General features: G+C 28.9%; 1 protein-coding gene across 2 annotated transcripts in view; it reads right to left on the bottom strand.

Moving 5' to 3' along the window:
- The window catches only part of LOC129917761 (solute carrier family 22 member 4), a 36,513-nt gene that overhangs the window by 10,646 nt on the left and 3,985 nt on the right, over positions 1-21,882 (bottom strand). The window contains exons 1-2 of one of the 2 annotated variants that reach the window (XM_055997853.1): positions 14,303-14,572; positions 498-900 (exon numbers count right to left, since the gene is read on the bottom strand). In XM_055997853.1, the coding sequence (XP_055853828.1) occupies positions 498-900; positions 14,303-14,503 (604 nt within the window). In that variant the 5' untranslated portion in view covers positions 14,504-14,572. Of the gene's footprint in view, positions 1-497; positions 901-14,302; positions 14,573-21,882 lie in introns of those variants that run through there. The other variant, XM_055997852.1, reaches the window with a different exon arrangement.

Here is a 21,882-nt window from a genome sequence, read left to right as displayed (position 1 = left end):
TGTGTATAACCTCTTGTTAAATAAATAATATGCCTATACTCGATTTGATCATTAATCTAGATGCCTATATAAAAGTAATAACTTATAGAATTTTATTTAAAGACATACATATGTCGAAAAATTTATTCTCCGAATCAAATGAAATTTCCTGCCCCGATTGTATCAGCAAATGTCAGTTCAACACACGCCTGCTTGTCACACCTTTTTATTTTTAAATAGTTCATACACAATCGTGTATGATACTTCGTCGTCGTTAACCATTATGGAAAACAATAAAAATTCGAACTATTTCCATAATTTTAATTTGCATTAACTTTTAAAGGCATCCCATTGCAATCTACTTTTTTGTCTGAGATGTATTTTTATTAATTGCTCAGGAAAATGCATAAAAACGTGATCTAATAACAAACAACTGTTGCATGTAGCATTTGAATATTAGAGCTGCGCATAAGTGTCACTTTTAATCTTGTCGAACTCAAACATGTCTTTAAACTCACCCAACGTAGTCTGGACCAATGCAAATCCCATGAGAGTGTGTTTTCTGCCAAAACGATCTGATATCCATCCACTGCAAACACTGCCAACTGCAGCTCCAGCTAAAAAGCACATTTCCACCACACTTAGCAGATTCTTACGTTCGCATACAAGATTGTATTCTTCGACAATAGTCATTCCATAATCATCGGTGGAAAATTCAAAATTATTACATTTCGTCATGTTGGAGGCGTCTGAAGAGGTCGCCAGTTGGAGGTAGTCATTGTAGTTGGATTCCAACATGTCAGAGAATTTAAAGTCTAATATCGAACAAGCTCCTTGTGGTTGACTGAGATTCGTCCAACTCGAGACTGTCATATTTGGCATTCCATCGGGACGAGCACACCAAAAGTCCCTTGACATAGACTGAAAAAAAAGTTAGATTTTGGTTGTATTTAAATTTTGTACGAAAAGTGTCAAGATTGAAAGCTTTGGTAACAGGATTAATCTAAATATAAAAAGTAGCTAGTTTTAAGATCTCAAGGTAACCTTTCAAATTTATTGTTCATACATTGTATTTCATTTTTTCAAAATAAGTGGCGCCCGGTGCAAGTACCTACCTATTTTAATTATCTTTTATATGTAAATTTGTATTTCTTCTATAATGACACAGAACAGAAGGCAAGGTTAATGTTGTATATGACCTCAAAAGACACCTTAAAGGTGTATCGTGTATACATATAACTTTATAGTACCTATAATTTATTGATTTCAACGACTAGATAACTCGTTATGATTATTTCCCTAGTTGTCAGATAATAAAGTGAACTAATTTAAATGTGGTCTCAAATGGATTACAATCAATTTCATTCAAAGAACAAATGGTTTCTAGTTCGTATATTATATTTAATTGATAACAATTTATATACTAGTTAATAGGTAATTCATTATTGTTATAAATTCAAATTATTACTATTGAAAGTACCTGTGAACTAATTTTTATTTTATTTTAATTGGTATATAAATAGTTATTGAAAACGGATTTCATATAATGCAAAACAGAAGCTTGTGACAGTAAAAAATTTTAGAGATTGTTTCAGAAAATTCAATTAAAAAAGTAATTTACTATTGATTGATTGTTTATCAGTTTATAGATAAATCAATAACATTTCTCAACTATCAAATAAAAAATCACCAGATTACGATCTTATTACTGCACAAGTTATGAAAGAAATGCCTTTGAAAGCCTTCATAAAACTCCAATATATAATAAATGCATGCCTTAAGCAACGGTATGTCCCACACCATTGGAAAATTGCTGAAGTTTTTGTCATACCCAAGCAAGGTAAGCCACCTACAGAAGTGACGTCTTACAGACCAATATCGCTTATACCAATTATGGCAAAAGTTTTTGAAAAACTGCTTCTGAAGAGACTTAGCAAAATTATAGAAGAAAGAAGGTTAATCCCAAATCATCAGTTTGGCTTTAGAAATAAACATTCCACGATAGACCAAGTTCATAGAATAACGGATGTAATAGAAAAAGCATTAGAAGAAAAACAAGTATGTTCAGCTATTTTCTTAGATGTTGCTCAAGCCTTTGACAAGGTTTGGCATGAGGGACTTGAGTACAAACTGCAAAGAGATCTTCCCAGACAGTACTATGAAATATTAAAATCGTACATCTCAGACCGATTGTTTAGAGTAAGGTACGATCAAGAATATTCGGAATTGAAGAAAATAGAAGCCGGTGTACCACAAGGAAGTGTCCTAGGTCCTACCCTGTATTTACTATACACAAGGGATATCCCAGTTGGGAATCACACCATAATGGCTACTTTTGCAGATGATACCGCAATTTTGGTACCCGACAAATGTGTCTCTAGGGGAGCAGTAAAGCTGCAATATGCCGTCGACACAGTCAGAGATTGGACCGAAAAATGGCGTATCAAACTAAATGAAACAAAATCTTCACATATAAACTTTACAAATAAAAAGATAAACAATATTCCAATATTCATTAATAATCAAGCTGTACCTTACGCCAATACGGCCAAATACCTTGGAATGACTTTGGATGCAAAGCTAAAGTGGAAAGAGCACATCAAAAAGAAAAGAGAAGAACTAAACTTGAAATTTAGAAAAATGTACTGGTTACTTGGTAACAACTCTGATTTATCAACCCAAAACAAAATAATGCTGTATAATCAAGTACTAAAGCCTGTTTGGACCTATGGTATCCAATTATGGGGCTGTACAAAGAAAACAAATACCGAAATCATCCAAAAATTCCAAAACAAAGTCCTTCGTGGAATAGTTAATGCATCTTGGTACATAAGAAATAGCGATCTACATCGTGACTTACAAATAGAAACGGTTACAGAAGTTGTTAAAAAATACGCTGTATCCCATAATCAGAGACTGCAATGTCATACCAATTCTGAAATGGTGTCCGTCTTGAATACTAGAAACCATGTTCGGAGATTAAGAAGAACCAAGCCTCATGAGCTTATGGTCTAAAAAAACATGGGAAAGTATTAAAAGTTTAAACTTCCCCCAAAGTGATTTTACAAAGTTAAGAAAGAAAAATCTGATGTCGATCTCTAAAGATTGGTCCTGATAAAGAGGTGGTTTTAGTGGTTAAGAGTCCCACACTACTTGGTGTCGAATACTGCCAAGTGTCTTTTGAAGATTTCCTCCCGTCAAAAAAAAAAAAAAAAAAAAAAAAAAATATTTTGTTTTAGCGTGACATTCACCATCCTAAAAATCATATCTTTCCTATACAATTTTTCTAGACTATTTTTGTGGGAATTTTTACCCTTCAAAAAGTAAATTATTTAAATTTTTTTGAACATAGTAAGTGCGCAAGATCTGCTATTAGGTACTTCTTTTGTTACGGGTGTGATACATTTAATTCATTTTTTGTTCCTGATTCATGTATTATTCACTAACTAAGATATTTAAGAGCTTAAACATGTAATGTATTTCGTTGTCAATATGTTTTTGAAAAAGACGTTTTATTACGTCACACCCACCTTAACATTAGGTGGGTGTGACGTCAGTCAGTCTGTTTTGTGACTTTAAAAGTATTTGAAGTTAATATATACTGTTTTGCTATAATATACTATTTTTTTTGTATAATAATTTAAAAATTGTATGGGTGTGACATATTTTTGTTACGGGTGTGACATTAAATACAAAATGCAATTCCACAAGATACATTGATTGATAAAAAACTCGTTGGCATATAAGTTGCCTTATTAAATGGATGAAATATAAAATACAAATAGAATTATAATATGTACACTTAATTTTATAAGTCTGCTGACAAGTTTATTCTCGGGGTGATAAAAATTAATTAATTTTGTTTAAAACTGATATTTTAATTTTTTTGATTATTAAAACCAAAGTAAAATAATATTTTTAAAATCAGTTGAATCGTTCACAAGATCGAAAGGGAACTGTTTGATTTTTTGTTTCTTCCATCACGCTTGGCAGGCTAAAGGTCTACATATTTATTATATCGGCTGCGTTTATTTTGCGACCGGTCAGTAGTTGCTATTACTTATTGAAAGAATTCATTAACTTGTTTAATAGTAAAAAAAAAAAAAATCCATTAGCTCATTAGACATTTAAAAGCCCCTGTAGCCTTCAAACTTAATAAAATACTGATATGTAATAAATCTTCTAAACATTATCTATTCAGTGTCAAAATTAGATCTTGATTGGTGTCACATTAGCTCATACTAAATCATTCCTAATCAAAAATAAATCCCATTTATAATCAAAATTACAATAACTTAACACTAATTACATAGAATAAACTACAATTTAATTTGTGTATATCTAATCTAACTAATTTCAACACTCAACTACCAATTATTTCCTTAAACTATAAACAAAAAAAAAAAAACAATAAAATTTGCATCAAAAATTAGTTTGATTTTGAATAAATTGAATAACAAATTCACATCACAATCTTATTCGGTCACTAGTGCGTATGCGCAACATTTTTTTTTTCTCCTCAGAAAATAAACATGAATCGGAGTCGCGGTGTTTAACAAAAAGTATTATTTATTTATTTGTTTGTTTTTATTTATATTTTTCTTCTCTGTGAGATCAAGTTCAATGACATTGAGGTAGGTTGTAAAGTTTCATATTAAAATACAAAAAAAAAGTGAAAGCAAATAATCTGCACCTACTCAATCACACGCGATTCTATACACCGACTACGGAATTAAATTACAAAACTATGTGTGAACTGTTGGCTTATTTAGGTCATTTTAAAATGCAATAGCTGTCATTACAACAGCAATTGGCATGCACTATTTATTTTATTTGCAAGACACATTTTTTTTTCTTCGATTTATTATTTATCCATGATCGAAATGGAAATGCATACTCGAGTATACTTGAGTACTCCTATGTCATTAAGTAAGTTTGTATCACGTTCCAAAAAAGGTGTTTACTTGATCAATAGATAAGTTTGGTCTTGATGGAGGAGGGAAGAAAAAAAAATGCATTATGGTGAACCTACTACCTACCTAAGCCATAATATGCAAGTGCAACCAAGTGTATAATTTTGTCTACTTGTTTGTGATCGTGGATTGAAATTTTGCATTTCTAGAGTGACCAGATTTTTAATTGTGATGAAAATTCACCATAACAACTATACCTAATAGTAAAAAAAATCAGTTTTTGAAAAATTGAGTATGTTTGGAAAGCAATATTTTGGAAACAATTCTGCTCAGCGAGATCTTCTCAATCTCAAAAGATGGGAAATTTTATGAAGAATAAAATAGTTCCTAATCATTTTTATCAAAAACTATTCCTTTAAGGTAAAAATAACCAGCGAGTAAACAAACCAATATCTGGCCAGCTTAAAAAATATCTGCATATCTACTCTCCTTACGTCATGTAAGACACTCTTATAGTTAAATTAATCACCACTCCAAACGAATCCAAAGCTAAGTTATTGCAAATGCAAACGATTAGTGCTAGCAAATAATAAAATTGAAATAAATTTAGATGCATTCGTGATCAATATTGTTGTTGGCGTTGTTGTAAAATATTTAAGAGTTTTTTTTTTTCAATTACCTCTCTCTATAGTCTATCTACTTTAACTATAAATGGAATTAATTATAAAATTGACAGCTGTGTTGTTCATAAATAATTCCGTTGTAATAGAAAAAAAACATAAACAAAACAAAACATTACAAGCAGGTAGATACATAGGTAATACATTGTGGAAGTGACAGAAATCAAAGAAATTTATTGCTGAATAAGGGGAACAAAAATTAAGGTCGATTAGATTGAGCGACCGGAATCTATATATATATTTCTTTTTTATTACATACTTGGAGGTTTTTAATTAAAAGTTTAAATTGATTAATTTTTTTGTAGGTTTAAAAATTTAAAGTTTAAAGCTTTACATTACGGAAATAAGTTTGAACTATTCAGGGAAAAATGTAAGGCTTGAGTAATAACAAATAATTAAGAATCTTCTAGTCTTTTTTTTACGCTATTCAAGTTCTGAAAAATAATAAAAATTTTTAACTTGATAGGTTAGTGGTCTCGCACAGATCAAATTTGCAAGTGTAATGAAATTCCAATTATACCTTTTATGATTTTTAAATTGTAAATTATATATAATTCAATTGAATTTCGTCATAAAAGTTGTTTTGGAATTATTCTGGAAAGTGAAACAGACCTATTTTATTTAAGAAATAAGTGGTCCATTAGTTATAATCAAATAAATGACGTATTACACTTTTTGATGTATCAGTGCACCCATTTTAAACTGTTCGTCGTCAGAATCGGTTAAAAGTTATTTGTAAAAGTTGTGAAATCAGCTGTAACAATTTTTAGTTGCGCTATATTTAAGTAGCACACTGGTGTATAAATTGGTGTAAATTCATTAATTTTGGTGTAAAATTGAGGAAATTGAAAAAATATGGTGTATTTCTCAAAATTAGTGGTATAAAAATTATACCACTGTCTTTTCTGTAAAAAATTTCAACATTTTTTTAAGATTCCGTGCAAAAAATACACCGATATTCAGTTGTTTTTATAATATGCCATTAATGGTGCATAAAATTATTCGATTCTGAAATCAACCAAAACGGTATATTTTGTACACTCTCTTTGGTGTAGAAAGTACACCCAGTGGACATAAAATTCACCAGACTGCATAAGTGAGGGGCGCCATACTTTTCAATGGCCGCCATTTAAAAAAAGAAGAAAGCGATTAATTATTTTACTATAATAGTATATTTATCGACTTATTATCCCGAATTCTTAGTTTTTTCGATTCAGTAAATTATATTATAAAATAACTCTTCTAAAAAAATGTAAAACAACACAAAAATTATAATTTTTGAAAAAACCGATTTTTAAAATCGAAAAAATAAATAATTAATTCACTGACATTTTTAGAGGGGGTAGTATCTAAAATTGGTATACAGAATGTGTTTCGTTTTTAAACTAGGCAAACAAATTCATATTTAACCATTAGTTTCATATGGCAAAATTATGAAAGTGAATAAAAACTCATTTTCATTTATTTCATAAGAAATTTTGTGAATTAGAATTCATCAAACTGTTTGAGGTGAAAAATAAACATTGGTTCCAATTTTAAATCAGAATAATTTAAATGGTGTATTTTATCCATAGATTTATTGTGTATTTTTCAATTTCAAAGGTATAATTTTCACCAAAAAACCAAATCATTTAATATACCACTAGCGCCATTTATACACCAAAATCGGTATATTTTTTTAACCACCGGAGTTTATTATGTACGAGAAAATGGTGTATTTTTATATTCAAAATGGATATCACAGGAAGTGCAAAAAATACACCAAATATTTTGGTGTATTTTAGACTTTTGTGCTACTTGAGTAGGTAACATTTTTTTGTCATAGAACCGTTTTTTTTTTATGTCTTGTCGATTTCACTGAATTTTTTTTTGTAAAAACACGTTTTAGTAACTTCAATATTAAAATTTAAAAAAAAATATTGTATATTAGTTTAAAATCCGATTTCAAAGTTTTTTTTTCTAATAAATTGATTGCTGTACAAAAAATCTGTGGTGTATTACGTTGGTAATGGTTTTATTTCAAACATAATGCACACAAACAGTATTTCATTTGAATTTAATTTTAGTCATAAGCACTTGTATTTTTAGAAATATCGTTTATAATTTTTTTTTGTCAAAGTACTAAATGCAAATTAAGTACTAAATGCAAATTAAAATTTATGAATTATGAATAAATTAATAACTTAAATAATACACAGTTTTTTGTCATTTTTTTCCTTGTACAATTTATTCCCAAAAATATTTACGAAGTGTTTAATAATTTTTAAAATTTATATCATATTGTCTTAACTGAGTTGAATTGAAATAAAATTAAATTTTTAATTATCTTAATGCTAATTTTAATGACATAATTTGGTACAAATTTGTCGACAAGATATAAATTTGAAATGTTTATTTGATAAACTTGGAGGCATGTGCGTTAGTTAGTCAAGAGCGATATTTTCATTCAAAAACACAGTGACCGATACTTAACGAAAACTAAGATTCTAGATTTTTAATTTATTTGAAGAAGAATTTTGTATGTCTCTTACTGTACATGTGAGTATAATATCAATACTTCAAGTAAGCACTTATAAGATTCTGCATTTTTATTGTGAAACTAAATATTTATTCTCTCATGCAAATCGACCTTCAACAGTCTTTGGAGATTGTGCCGGTAAAATAAAAAAAAAATAAAAAACAATCCAATCTACACCAGACAGAGTGCATTCAACTCTTTTTTTTTTTAAACTCATCCAACGATGAATTGTGTTTTTTTTTTTTACAAAACCATTATGTCCTAACAAATTGATTAACAATAATTGTTAATTGATTTAATATTGCAATCATTACAAACAAGTGAAACCTTCTTTTTGGTCTACTGATTATTTTTGATTAACATTATTTTGGTATGCTAATTGCACAATGATGATTGTACTACCAATTTGTAAGTAAAAGAACACAAAACGACAAGATTTTTGATTTAAACAAATTATTGCATGGATTTTTTTTTGTTTATCTTTAAAGAATATAAAAAATTTATTTACAAATAAAATACTTAAAAAAAAAAGTATTAAATTTTTTGTCGGCTATTTTAAAACGAAATAAAAAAAAATTGTTAAACAAATAATAAAGGCTTTTGTTTGTTCGGCAATAAAGTTGAATTTTTATTATTTTTTTGTGGGAAATATTTAAATCATCTGAGTAGTAAAAGTGTTAATAGTCTATAAAGTAGATAAATAAAAATTGCGTATATTTGTTTGCAATTTGTAAAATTGTAAAATTTTAAGATCAACAAACTGCTTTGGATTTTTTTGTCACTCAAAATTTTAAAATTCCATTAAATTTAAATCTTAAAGAAGAGTTTTAAGTTTATGGAAATTTCAACATTCTAAAATCTGTGCAAACATAACCAAAACAGTTCAGAGTAAAATCGTTTTTTTTTTTTTATCATTGCTCTTTCACAAATTCTAAACTGGCAATTTAGTGCACTGGTTTCTAGTGCATGCACAAGCATTTCAAAGGTCAATAAAAATATAGTCATCCCTTTGGATTCATTGCTGAAAATTGAAAAATTTGCATTTTCCGGTAATATTTAAATAATAATAATAATATGTAAATAAAATATAATATTTAAAAAATAATAATAATATGTAAATAAAAAAAAAGGTTACACATACACCACAGTGAATCTTTTTTAGTTAAACCGACAAATGGTGAAAATAAATTATAAACAAAATGGCGAACATTTTTTGAAAATCAAGAAAAAGAAGAAGATTAAAAAAAAAAACAACACAATTTATCATGCGACAACTCATCATATATGGGGAAGTAACCTATCCTGAAAAGAGTCTTGGGATTTCGAGTGGTACAAATTTATTTTGTGTGTTGTTTTTGTTGGCAATATACATACTCAACGAATAACTCCCCAAACTATTTTTCATAGACTTCTAAAAATTTTCCACTGTCTTTTTTGATTACCTATTGTTTTTTTTTAGATTTTAACCTTGAAGACAATAAAAATTTAATGCTGCACTTTAATTACTTATTTTGAAAACAAAATCGTCATAAAATGACTTTATGAACTTATGTTTTATGTTTTTGTCATATAAATTAAAACTATTGTAAACAAACTTAGCATAATTTAGTAGCTATTAACTAAATCTGCAAAAAAAAAAAACATTAAAACTTGTATGCGGCATCATTTAAATTTGAGTCACATTTGTTTACTCATTAAATGGAAATCGTTTACGTTAAAATTGTTTATTTGCCTTTATTATGTCAATTTGCATCCAACACTCTCTAGCACAAAGGTATACCTACTTATCAAATTTTAATTGTCAAAGCATTCTAATTAATCCAACCTATCAACACCTTTGAAAACAATTGTTATATAGTTACAGAGCGGTGTATATTGTTTGTGATGTATAATTTAAAAACATTTGCTATTTAAAATGTTTCAATTAAACCGCGTTCGCTCTTTAATCCACCAGAGTTTAATCAGATTCAGCAGAGAGGTTATCTTATTTATATACAAACAAGGTACTACTGGCAATGGCACATGTGGTGTAGTCTGCCGATGATTTCTCAAAACGTTTACGAGATTAGTATCTTTTAGATCAGAATGTGTCATTAAAATAACATCAATTACTATTTAAAAAAAAGTTGAACTTGCTATATGAACATAAAATAACACACGACGACGACAACGAGTGTTGGGATCTGTGAAGTTCAATTAAAATTGCACGAGTTCTTACAATAGTTTTCGATTTGAGTAGAGTATAGTAGCTTTGCAGAAACTTGTTTATAAGAGTCTAGTCTATTGTCTACGAGTATTGTTGGATATGGATAATATCTTATAATTTTAAAGTACAAATTGGCTTAAGATCGATTAATGCTCAGCTCATGCAATGTGGTGGAATTTATTTTTTATGTTTGACTTTATTAATTGCAAATTAAGCTTATGAAATATTATAAAGGGTAAAGTAGCAACTATATTCAGGGAAATTAAATATAAAAATAAAATCAGATTTAAATTTTATACGTCATCTTGGCATTTAAAGAACTCGGTTTCATATTGGTCGTATAAAAAAAATTAAAAAAAATAAATGTAGTAAATTATTTTTTTATATATGATTTTTTTTTAAATATTTTCGATAAGAAAAAAATTACAGATTAACAACGTTGGAAAATATTGTTTTTTTTTCAAGTACATTTATGCAGTTATGTACCGTGTTTTACTTTACCTACAAATCTACTTTAAAACCAAGTGTCAAAAGTCATAACTTTAAAATGTAAGTAACAAGAGCGCTTTTTCGTCTTATCAGACTTCTTTTCCACTTTTATTTAAGCGATTTTTCCTATATGCCAGTTAAATGTGTTGGTTTAAACGAGAGCTTCATTTAAGCAGTTTCAAAATCGATGGATAAGAGGAATATATTGATTTTGAATTATCGAATCTTTTCTCCAGAATTTGTTTCGATGTTATCTGATTAATGATGGGCTTTCAAGATCTGCAACTACCCTAGTAAGTTCAATTATATCATCAATATTTACTGAATATAAATCGAGTATGCTAATACTCGAGTTGTAGAAAAAAAAAAACAGGGCTTTTGTTAAAACCAATAAATAACAAATAAATATATCAGGCATTAAGGGGCTCATCGCTGATCTCTGCTCTGGCTTGAACAGAAAGCTTCAGTGGCCAAAATCTTAATTAACTGAGCCAACCTAGATAAACGAAGGATGCCATCGTATTCAGCGTACTCGAGCGCTATTTGTCGGTTTTTTGAACTGTCACAGTGATATTAAAGCCGATGTTCAAAAGACTAATAACTTTATAATTCGCAAAGAAGGTAATTCTCAGGTGTTTTAGTTACTTCTACTATTAACTTTCGTAAATCGGTTACTTATTTTTAGTGCAGTTTTATAATTTTCACATGAACTTTTTGTTCTCTCCTATATTAAAAATATACACAATTTATTAATAAAAGTTGCAAAATAAAGTGTTGCAATTTTTTTTAATTATATTTTTTTATAAAATGCATTTTAATTACTATTGTATCATTTAGAATAAACAAAAATTAAACCTAACCAAATTTTCAAAAATTCAAAAAAATCGTTTAAGGCAGCAAAGGCATTGTACGAAAATTAGTATCAAAAGGAAATTGCCTTAGGGATTTTGCCATTTGACCAAACTGTTTTGGCAGATTTTTGAGCAAAAAAGTCGTTTTACGTACATAGGTATTACATTTTTGTTAGCGACGTAAAATTAATTATTTTGACTTATTTTGAAAATGTTTAACTTACAAAGATTTTTTTCAGGGTACTGGATATTATTGTGAAATATTACAAAACTCTGATATTTATAGTTCAAAAGATGAAAATCTGTTAAGCCTACCATACAAAATAAGTAGCTTATTTTTTAATCATCTTAGTAACACGAATTTATGAGAATCAACAAGAACGAACAACTACCTACTCTTAGGTATATGAATACTAAAGATCAAATACCTAATTTAAACCATAAATTCCTGCCATGCTAAGCCTAAAAGCATTAAATTATTGAATTCTTCTGAGAAATTTCTATCAGAGAAAAAGTATCGAAAAATTTCGGGAAAGTACCTTAAAAATAATCAGATCGAAAATTATGATAAATTACCCAAATTTTACATTTCATGAAAACATTAGCTGATAAACCACTTAGCGCCACTGAAGATAATAAACCCAATTTAAAGATAAAATTTAGGTATAGAAAATTCTTATTAAAGATGAATCCACATTTAATTCGTCATCGGAGAAAAATGGGTAATTTACAAGTTCTCAAAAAAACGTGAACTGTTTTACTAATTTTGTAGAAGAGATTAAAAAAAGTATATATATTTTCTTTGTGATGCAGCAGGTTTTTTTAATTGGTGCGGGAGTTATACATAGAGATTACTTTCTTGTTTTCAATACATTTTGACGTCTTTTGATAAACGGAAGCACGCAAACTGACTAACAATGTGAGAAAATGTATTTTTCGTGATCTGTTTTTAATAAATTGTTGCTAAAGGTACATAAGAAGTAAGTGATTTTATTGGAAAATAGAAAAAAAAGCTGAACGAAAAAATTTAGCAATATCAATAGACGGTTTTTTTATCATTCAAGCCAAATGTGTCAAAATTAAGTTTGACATAAATTTGAAAGCAATTTGAATTTGAATGCATTTTTTTGTATAGTTTGAATTTTTTTTGGACAGTTAACGAATTTTGCAGTCCAATGAAACTGTATAACCGACGACGCACGACGAAAAATTAATTTTATATGTTCTTAAAAAACTGCTTGACCAATACCACTGTGAAAATTAAGTGACCCTTTCTATGCAAAATCAATTTTAAAGTTCTATGCAAAAATGTACACTGCCTTATCATCTCTTAACATGAAGGTTGTCTGTAAAACTGGTCTTAAGGGAAAAATTTCTTACAGTGATTTACATTTCTGTATAGTACGGTTGCAATGATTAAAAAGTTCTTTAAAAACAACAGGACCTTGGACCAGCCATAGCTGCCGGAAATGACATTTCAATGGTAAATGTGGTAAGACAGTGCGCATTTAAATAATATTTTTCGTAGAGCAATCTAGAAAACTGTTCTTACGTCACGTTGTTGATTTTCAGTTTCATTTAGCTTCCTCTTTGTAAAGAGTGATTTGATGTTTTGAAGAGTCGGTAATACAGTTCGCCAGTTCTTTCAATTGGTTTAGCAATCGGTACTTAAAAAATACTACATCAATGTCGGCAATGCAGTTCGTTAGTCATGAAGCTTCTGTATAGTGCAGTTTCATCAAGCTTACATTATGTTCTGCAATGTCGGTTATGCAGTTCGACTTTCAGTTTATCAAATGCGTTATTGATAAAGGTATGGAAGAACTTCGAACAGACATTGAAATAGTCGTCTCAGAAAGGTATCTACTTCTAGGTTCTATCAAACTTATGACCCCACTGTCTTACCTAGTCAAAACAAATATTTTGTCAGTGGCTCCTTGAACTTTTAATTGAACTTTAATTGAGCCTAGTAAAGTATCAATAAAATTAACACTACACTGTTTAACCAGTTTTCTGTTTTTCTGAGCACCTTCTAGCGACCCGAAGTGAGCCATTTTTAACATTCTAAACGAGCTTCAAAAGGAAAAAAAAAAACTATTATTTATCAACAACCATCTTCTTCTTATTTAAATAATGTTGTTTACAATTTATATTTTTTGATGAGGGAAGATACAAATCGATTGTGTGAACTTTGAAATCATTAGAGTCGTAACAATATAGGTGAGTCTGAGATTGAGTAGAGTAGTAGGTAGCTTAGCTACACATATTGACGCTATAAAATGAAACTCGATTAACCACTTGAATTTTCTCATTTGGTTTCAATTTACCATCTGGACTGACAACATCTTACTCTCTCACAAAAAAAAAAAAAAAATAACCACAAAAAAGTCATCTCCCAACAACAACTTATTAAGACGAAAAAAAAAAAAAAAACCTATCTAAGACTGGATTTCCCTATACTCTTAAACGCATTTACTAACCAAACGAAAACGAATTTTTTAACGAATTTATTATTAATTTCTGTTGAATTTGAATTTTTTCATCTCAACAAAGAAATAAAATAGTGAGTGAATCAGTTTTATTTTTTTTCTTATTTTGTGGTGTTATCGATAAATCTTATCGATATTTTTTGTGCAAAAACATATCAAAACAACAAAAAAACTTACTTGAAATACAAACGAAAAGATATGAAAGGTGCAAACTAACTGAAACATTGACAAAATAATCGCCCACGTGGCTTGCCACAAACCGATGTCACCAAATAAATATGTTATTTGGTCAAATTTTAAAGCTGTAATCTTGGCAGAATCTTCTTCATCGTCATCGTAATCATCGATATTTGTTGTATGATAACGCGGTTTTCCCATATTTTCGAACTTTTTCAAAATTCTTCGCGAATTCTTCACTTCGGACACGCGTCCACTCGCAACACGATTCACTTAAAGACTAAATATTTTTTTTTTTTAAATACCAATGCCCCCCTGTGATGCGACACAGTCTCAAGGAATGGCTCTTATAAAGCGATCGGTACTAGTTTTACGGTCGATATTGTCGATATACCTATAACAGTGGGATACTACGAGTTTCCGGAACCCATTAATCTTTTAAAACATTAATGTAATCCATAATACACACAAGTTTAAGTTGGTGCTAGTAGTTATTAACACTAAGCGACATTGAGACTATAAAGAGAGAGACACCTTTCGAGAGTAATTATCAATATCGATGATTAAAAGCATTTTCAGCAAGTTGAAAGCAGTCAGCCAGCCAGCCAGCCAGCAGTGCAAACAACTGTGGTCACACAGCACACATTAGACCATTAGGTGCAGTTCTCAGAGTTAATATTATGTGTCAACAAAACCATGTCAATACGTCAAATAGAATGACATCTAGACTGACAGATAACCAATCGGTAAGGTACTTGTAAACGGAGTCTTATAGGAGTATATTTATTTGAAAAGTGCGCCAAAATGCATTTATGATAATAGAAGGGACTAATTTGATGATGTTTGGGGTGCAAATAAATATTTAATTTCAATTAAAAGGGGCGGCATGCATTTGATGTAATTCGATACCAACTTTGTGCAACAGGTGGCACTGTAAAAGATGACATTGACTTTTATGGTTACACATGCGGATTGATTGACTGATTGATTTGAAGTAGGTTTTCAAATAAGTAAAGATAATACAAAACATAAATACGATTGCAAATAAAACTTGTGAAGTCACCCATAAGTATGTGAATAGCCTTGTTGTCAATTGACAATGACAGTTCGTCTCTCTGTCATCATAAGACACGATGATAGAGTCCTCCATTATCATTACCAATATCAAGTGGTAGGTTCCTGTGTGTATAATGGATAAAGAGATATTGGTTAGTTGTAGAAATTTATATCTTATCGATCAGTTGATATTTTTGTGGGTTTTGCAAAACTGAGAGAGGGTTTATATGTTCTTTGATCTTTGAATGGAAAGCATTATTACTTGAAGATTGTGAAAGAGTATAATTGAATTTATATTTTTGGTGGAAAAATTGAACGATTTGATTATAGTACTTTGAACTTGGAGGAGAAATACATGCAGCTTATCGAAATTTAATCCAGTTTTCGAAGATATATCAAAAAAATTGTGTGAATTGATTGCTTGTTTTAGTACAGTGAATGGGCCATTGTTACCTTTGATTCTCTTGAACAATTCAAATCGAAATCTTGAAGTTTATAAAAGATGCCAGTTTCAACAAAATTCTTATCAGAATAAAAATTGTGTGAATACCAAAGTGTAAACTGATTTTAAGGTTCTTTGGTATGTTGTTCATCAAATTGTAATCATAATTGTTATAAAGTGGTAACACTGATATTATTTATTATTTTTTTTTTATTAGAAAAAGCAGTGGTGGATTAACAAAGTAAATGATAACGAAGTGAACATGGGACGGAATGAAATTTTATTAATACTCTAGGTTGAATATCTTTCAGTTCAATTGACTTCTGAGTTCATATTGGTTTCCCAGACGATTTGACTTCTTAGTTCTGTTGCTGCTAGATGTCACCATTGAAAGGTATAATTTATTTCGTTGCATCATTCTACATCAATTTTTTTTTTGTTTCGTTTAATATTCTACAATTTAATGTTTGGTATAAAATCGGAAGGACTCAATGTGTCGCAGACAGTGATGTATGAAATCCTGTACCTAACCTTCTACCTGGGATGTTGTTAACAAAAAAAAAAAAAAACAAGTTTGGATACAAATTACTCGGCAACCAGACCTCGAAGAAACTTCTATCAATAGATCTAAAAGAGACCTTTCTTTTGATGTCTCACTCGATAGAATTGGAAGAATTTTTTCAAAATCCAATTTTCTTAGGCAAGAGTTAACCTCGATTTTTTCTCGAAAATCCGAAAAAAAAATAAATTTTACCTAAATAAATAGCTCTGTTCATTGTGAAATCGTATCTGTAAACTTGTTTCGAGACTTTGATCCGAAAATATCTGCCTCCGAATGTAAAAAAAAAAAAAAAAAAAAAAACAAAACAAAAAAAAAAATATTTCTATTGCAAATATAGGAACCAGACCTCGAAGAAACTTTTGGTTTTCAGCTATGATTTTGATTTTTGATTTTTTTCTCCAAAATCTGAAAAAAAATAAATTTATATTTTTATACATAAATTGATAGGCCTGTTAATTTTAAACTCATATCTGTAAGCCAAAACTTGTTTCGAGATTTTCATCCGAAAATATCTGCATACGAAAGAAAAAAAATCTGCTACCGAAAAAAAAAATATTTCGATTGCATATAATTCAGCATCCAGACGTCGAAGAAACTTTTGGTTTTCAGTTATCAATGAAGCTAAAAGAGACCTTTCTTTTGAGATCTCACTCGATCGAATTGGAAGAATTTTTTAAAAATCCAATTTTTTTCTTGAAAATCCAAAAAAAAAATAATTTTTTACATAAATTGATAGGCCTGTTCATTGTGAGCTCGTATCTTCAAACCAAAGCTTGTTTCGACACTTTGATCCAAAAATATCTGCTTCCGAATGTAAGAAAAAAAAAATAATTCAAATGCAAGTATTTCATTACCCAGACCTCTAACAAACTTTTGGTTTTCAGCTATCAAAAGAGCTTAAAGATACCTTTATTTTGATACTTCATTCGATGGATGTGGAAGAAATTTTTTAAAGTCCAATTTTTTCTCGAAAATTTAAAAAAAAATTAATTTTTATTTTCTTACATAAATTAATAGGCCTGTTCATTGTGAGCTCGTATCTGTAAACCAAATTTTGTTCTGAGACTTTGATCCGAAAATATCTACCTCCGAAGTATGAAAAAATTTTTTTTTAAAGTTAAAAAAAAAAAATATTTCGATTGCTGATATTTCAGCGACCAGACCTCGAAGAAACTTTTGGTTTTCAGTTATCAATAGAGCTAAAAGAGACCTTTCTTTTGATGTCTCACTCGATCGAATTGGAAGAATTTTTTTAAAATCCAATTTTTTTAGGCAAGGGCAAGTTAACCTTGATTTTTTCCCAAAAATCCGAAAAAAATAAACTTGTACATAAATAGATAACCCTGTTCATTGTGAACTCGTATCTGTAAACCAAAACTTGTTCTGAGATTTTGATCCAAAAATATCTAAAAATTATAAAAAGTTTGAAACAAAAAAAAAAATATTTCGATTGCAAATATTTCAGCAACCAGACTTCGTAGGAACTTTTGATTTTCAGACCTTTCTTTTGATGTCTCACTCGATGGAATTAGAAGAATCTTTTTTAAATCCAATTTTTTTTCTCGAAAATGCGAAAAAAATAAATTTGTAATTTTTTTGCATTAATAGATAGGCCTGTTCATTGTGAACTCATGTCTGTAAACCAAAACTTGTTTCGAGACTTTGTTCCGCTCTCCATTAATTATAATTTTTTTTAATTACTTTCTAAGTGTCATAGGTACAAATATAGCTTTCTTTTCCTCTGTCAATTAAAGCCTTTTTAATCTATGTTGTTTTAAGGTGATGCCAAAATTTTTAAAATTAGAATAATTTATTATTATACCCACACACACGCCATGCCATATCGAATTGACATTATAAGCTTTTTAAAATAAACATTGTCTAGAAAATCGCTGTGATTAGATATGATATAGCCTATTATCATTCTATTTTGTGATAATTTGATCAAATCATCATCAGTGAATCTAATTATTGTCAAACAACCGCAAAAAACTTTAATAAGTATAGACATCAAATATAAATGTAAGTACATGATAATAAGCTTGTCAATAAAAAATAATAATAAATAAATAATAATAAAATTGTTCGACGTTAGATTCATGAATTGTCTCATAGGATTTAAGTGTATCTATTTAAGTATGTGCGATAGTAGTAAAATCAACAAATTTATTGACATGACATAAAAAATATATCATGTCTTTTAATTTCTAATTGTATTAATACCTTCACTCACATTTATCTGTCATGAAAGAAAAAACTTTCTGCCAAATTAACCTTGAAAACCTATAATGGCGATTTTATGTTTTTAGATCGGACACCTCAAAGCAATTTATCTGCTATCAGTTTTTTGTAATCTGTCAAAAAAGCTTTGTTTGCATTGTAGGTGATTTAAGAGGTGGTTAACAATGACCTTGCTCTGGGAGCTATTTGAGTTTGGTATTTCGGTAAGTTTAACAAAAGTGTTATTTTTTTCTTCTGTTTGTTAATTTATTTATAACAATGATTACTAACCACACAATACCATCTGTGAAACAAGATCAATTAAATTTGAAGTAAAAATAAAAGTAGTTCAATAAAATAAACAGTTCAAGGTATTAACTTCACTTTGAAAGAAATTTTTGTTTCATAACACTTTTAAAGTTCACAAACAAAGAGCTGATGAGGTATTTAATTTATTGCGCATTAGGATCAAAATTATATATGACAGGAAATTGATGTATCGAAAATGACAAATTAACAGAAAATAAACATTTTTATGACAAAAGTTATTATTTATAAGGCTTGGCCGCAGTGTTGCATTCCTTGGAGTGCCAGTCATCTTAAGATTTTGATTTGATAAGCAATGAATTTGGTACGAATGAGATTGGAGAAGTTTTGTGATATATGACTTTGTCAATGGGTCAATAACAACCACCCACTGTTTTGTCAAAAACATACAGCTTAAGGCTCTCACTTCAACTTATAAACCGAAAAAGGTAATAGGTTCATACAATTTTGGGTAATTGTGATATTTAATAGTAATACCAATTATACTTTTTAATATTGCTGTAGTTCAATCCTTTAAAAGTAGTTCAGCTTACAAAAATTGACTTTGTAAAAAGAAATATTTTAAAAACCGTTGTAACGATCTTGACTTCATTATCAAAAACTAAGAAATCTATAATTTCGAATTCTTGGATAAAGTCGCGTTCGATACAGATTAGAAAAATTAAGACGTGCAAAAAATGCAGACGTTAGACGAGAACACAGGACTAACTTTAAGAGTCTTAGTATTTGAAGGCTCTAAGGAGAGAAGACAAACTAACTTACTTTCCCTCCAATAAAAAAAAACGATAACGAATTACTTGGAAAAAATTATTCAATAACTTTAATACAAAAATAATAAAATCATAAAGTTTGTTATTCAAAGGAAATAAAATGCACGACTGGGTCACAAAATTGTTTATAATACTTAAAGATTTTTAAAAATTCATTAAAGAATATTTTTAATTTATTAATTCTAAGAGAAATTAAATTAAAACTTGAAAATAATATCAAATTTGTTTTGAAAATTGCAAACAAATCTCTTTAAGTATGCAATAATAAACATTTTCTAAATTATTATTAATTTTGAATTTTTAGAGTCGGTTTAAAAAAATATGTACGTAGAAAAATTTTCAAAAACTTTTCAAACAAAAAAAATTGGTTTGTCAATAAAAAGGAACTATTAATCGACATTATACAATTTAAGTTTACAAAAACTCGTTGATCCTTTTTTTAAAAAATTCATTTTTCCAAAAAATTATGTTTTTGAAAATTTTTCTTAATAATAACATTAAAAACGTTTTTGAACAAAAATTTTCTTTGAAATCGCGTGACGCCGTTTACGAAAAATTACGGTATCAATAAAAAGGTTTAATGGCAAGTATACCTACTGTTAATAACGACCAAAAAATTATTTTATTTATTACAAAAGCAGTCTCACCAAATAGTAATAGATACGATGAAATAGCTGGGTTAGTTAACTCAAGTATATAGCTATGTAATTTTGACATTTGTCAAACAGTAAATTTTTACTTCGATACAAACACTGAAAAAAAAAAATTAACTCAAGCTTGAAAAAACGTTCTTCAAACCATGATCAATTTGACCATAACACTGGCCGGCAACGAAAATAGAGCATAAACCAAACCCTACTTTTATAAAGGATTTTTTTTTGTCAAAATTTCACTGGCACATCACTTATTTGGAAATACTTGAATATTAAAAGGTCAAAAACGCGTTTTTTGGGTACGTCAAATTACATCACCGTTAAGTTATTTTTTTATTGCAAAATTGCTTATGAAAGCTCAAAACGCCATATTAAAACGTCCTTAAGGTCTTTATTATTTTTTCAAAATCATTTTTGTTCATCAATGATATTGAAAAAAGAAATTTATAAGATAAATATCTCAAAATCTTGCTTGTTTTTTTTTTCAAAATAATGAAAGGTTTTTTTTTTTGAAATAAATTCCAGTTTGCGTCTTCTGATTTGGTCCTAAAAAAATCAACATATTATGGAAAAATATATATTTTTGATTAAACATCAAAAAGAACTTAATTGGAAATTTGGAGCTCAAAAACTAGACGTGATAGAATGAATATGTAAACAGTTTCGAATTCAGCACAATAAAGTCAAAAAATCACCTAACTAAAAAACTTGCTCCTGAATTATTTTTCTTTTTTGCCGACCAGTGTAATTATGAATTATTAAGATGAAAAGAACGCACCTCGAAGTGGATTACAACAGTGCAAGAAGAAATGAAATGAACTTTAAACAAAAAGTACGAAAACCATGTATCGCTACCTGGTGGAAATTTCTGCTAGTTCAGCGAATTTCAAGAACTGCACCTGGTATGCCTACTGCTGATACACCGAAATTAGTGCCATGGAAATCTAAGATAGAATATAGAAGAAAAACAGTTTCCTTTTACGCTCACACGGCATCACTTTTACACAGCAGTTAAATCCTACGTGAACCTTAACACAAATCAACTGGTTTTTAATTGAAGTTCTGAGAGTGCCGAAACTGATTCTTGACTTCGTAAAAAGAAGAAACAGGTTGGAGTCATCTTGTCTTCTTTTTTTTTTTTAATAAGCAGCCATATTTGCCAGTTACATGATAATGATCCTTCAACGTAATTATTATATAATATTTGTTTCTAATTTAATCAGGCTTTTGCTTCCTTAAACATCCCTACTAATCTTTCGATCACAAAACACGTTTATTTCCCATCAATTTGAATGTTTAATTTTATTTAATAAACTTCAGTCATCAGACATTGATATCATTCCATCAGATAAATAAAAGCTATCAGTAAAAATTATTTTTAGTAATTTTAATATACAAAAGCTTACGTTTGAACGTAATTTATCTTAATCTTGAATTAATTATATAAAACAGATTAACAATATTAAGTAATTTTTAATTCCAATTTTTTTTTTATCACGCAAGCAAGTCTTAAATAAGAGAATAACTTAACTGTCAAAAGATTCACTATC

This window comes from Episyrphus balteatus, chromosome 4 (genome assembly GCF_945859705.1).
Source record: "Episyrphus balteatus chromosome 4, idEpiBalt1.1, whole genome shotgun sequence".
NCBI classification, from domain to species: Eukaryota; Metazoa; Arthropoda; class Insecta; order Diptera; family Syrphidae; genus Episyrphus; species Episyrphus balteatus.
Note: the sequence above shows the minus strand (reverse complement) of the source record. Positions and strands in the feature narration are given on the sequence as shown.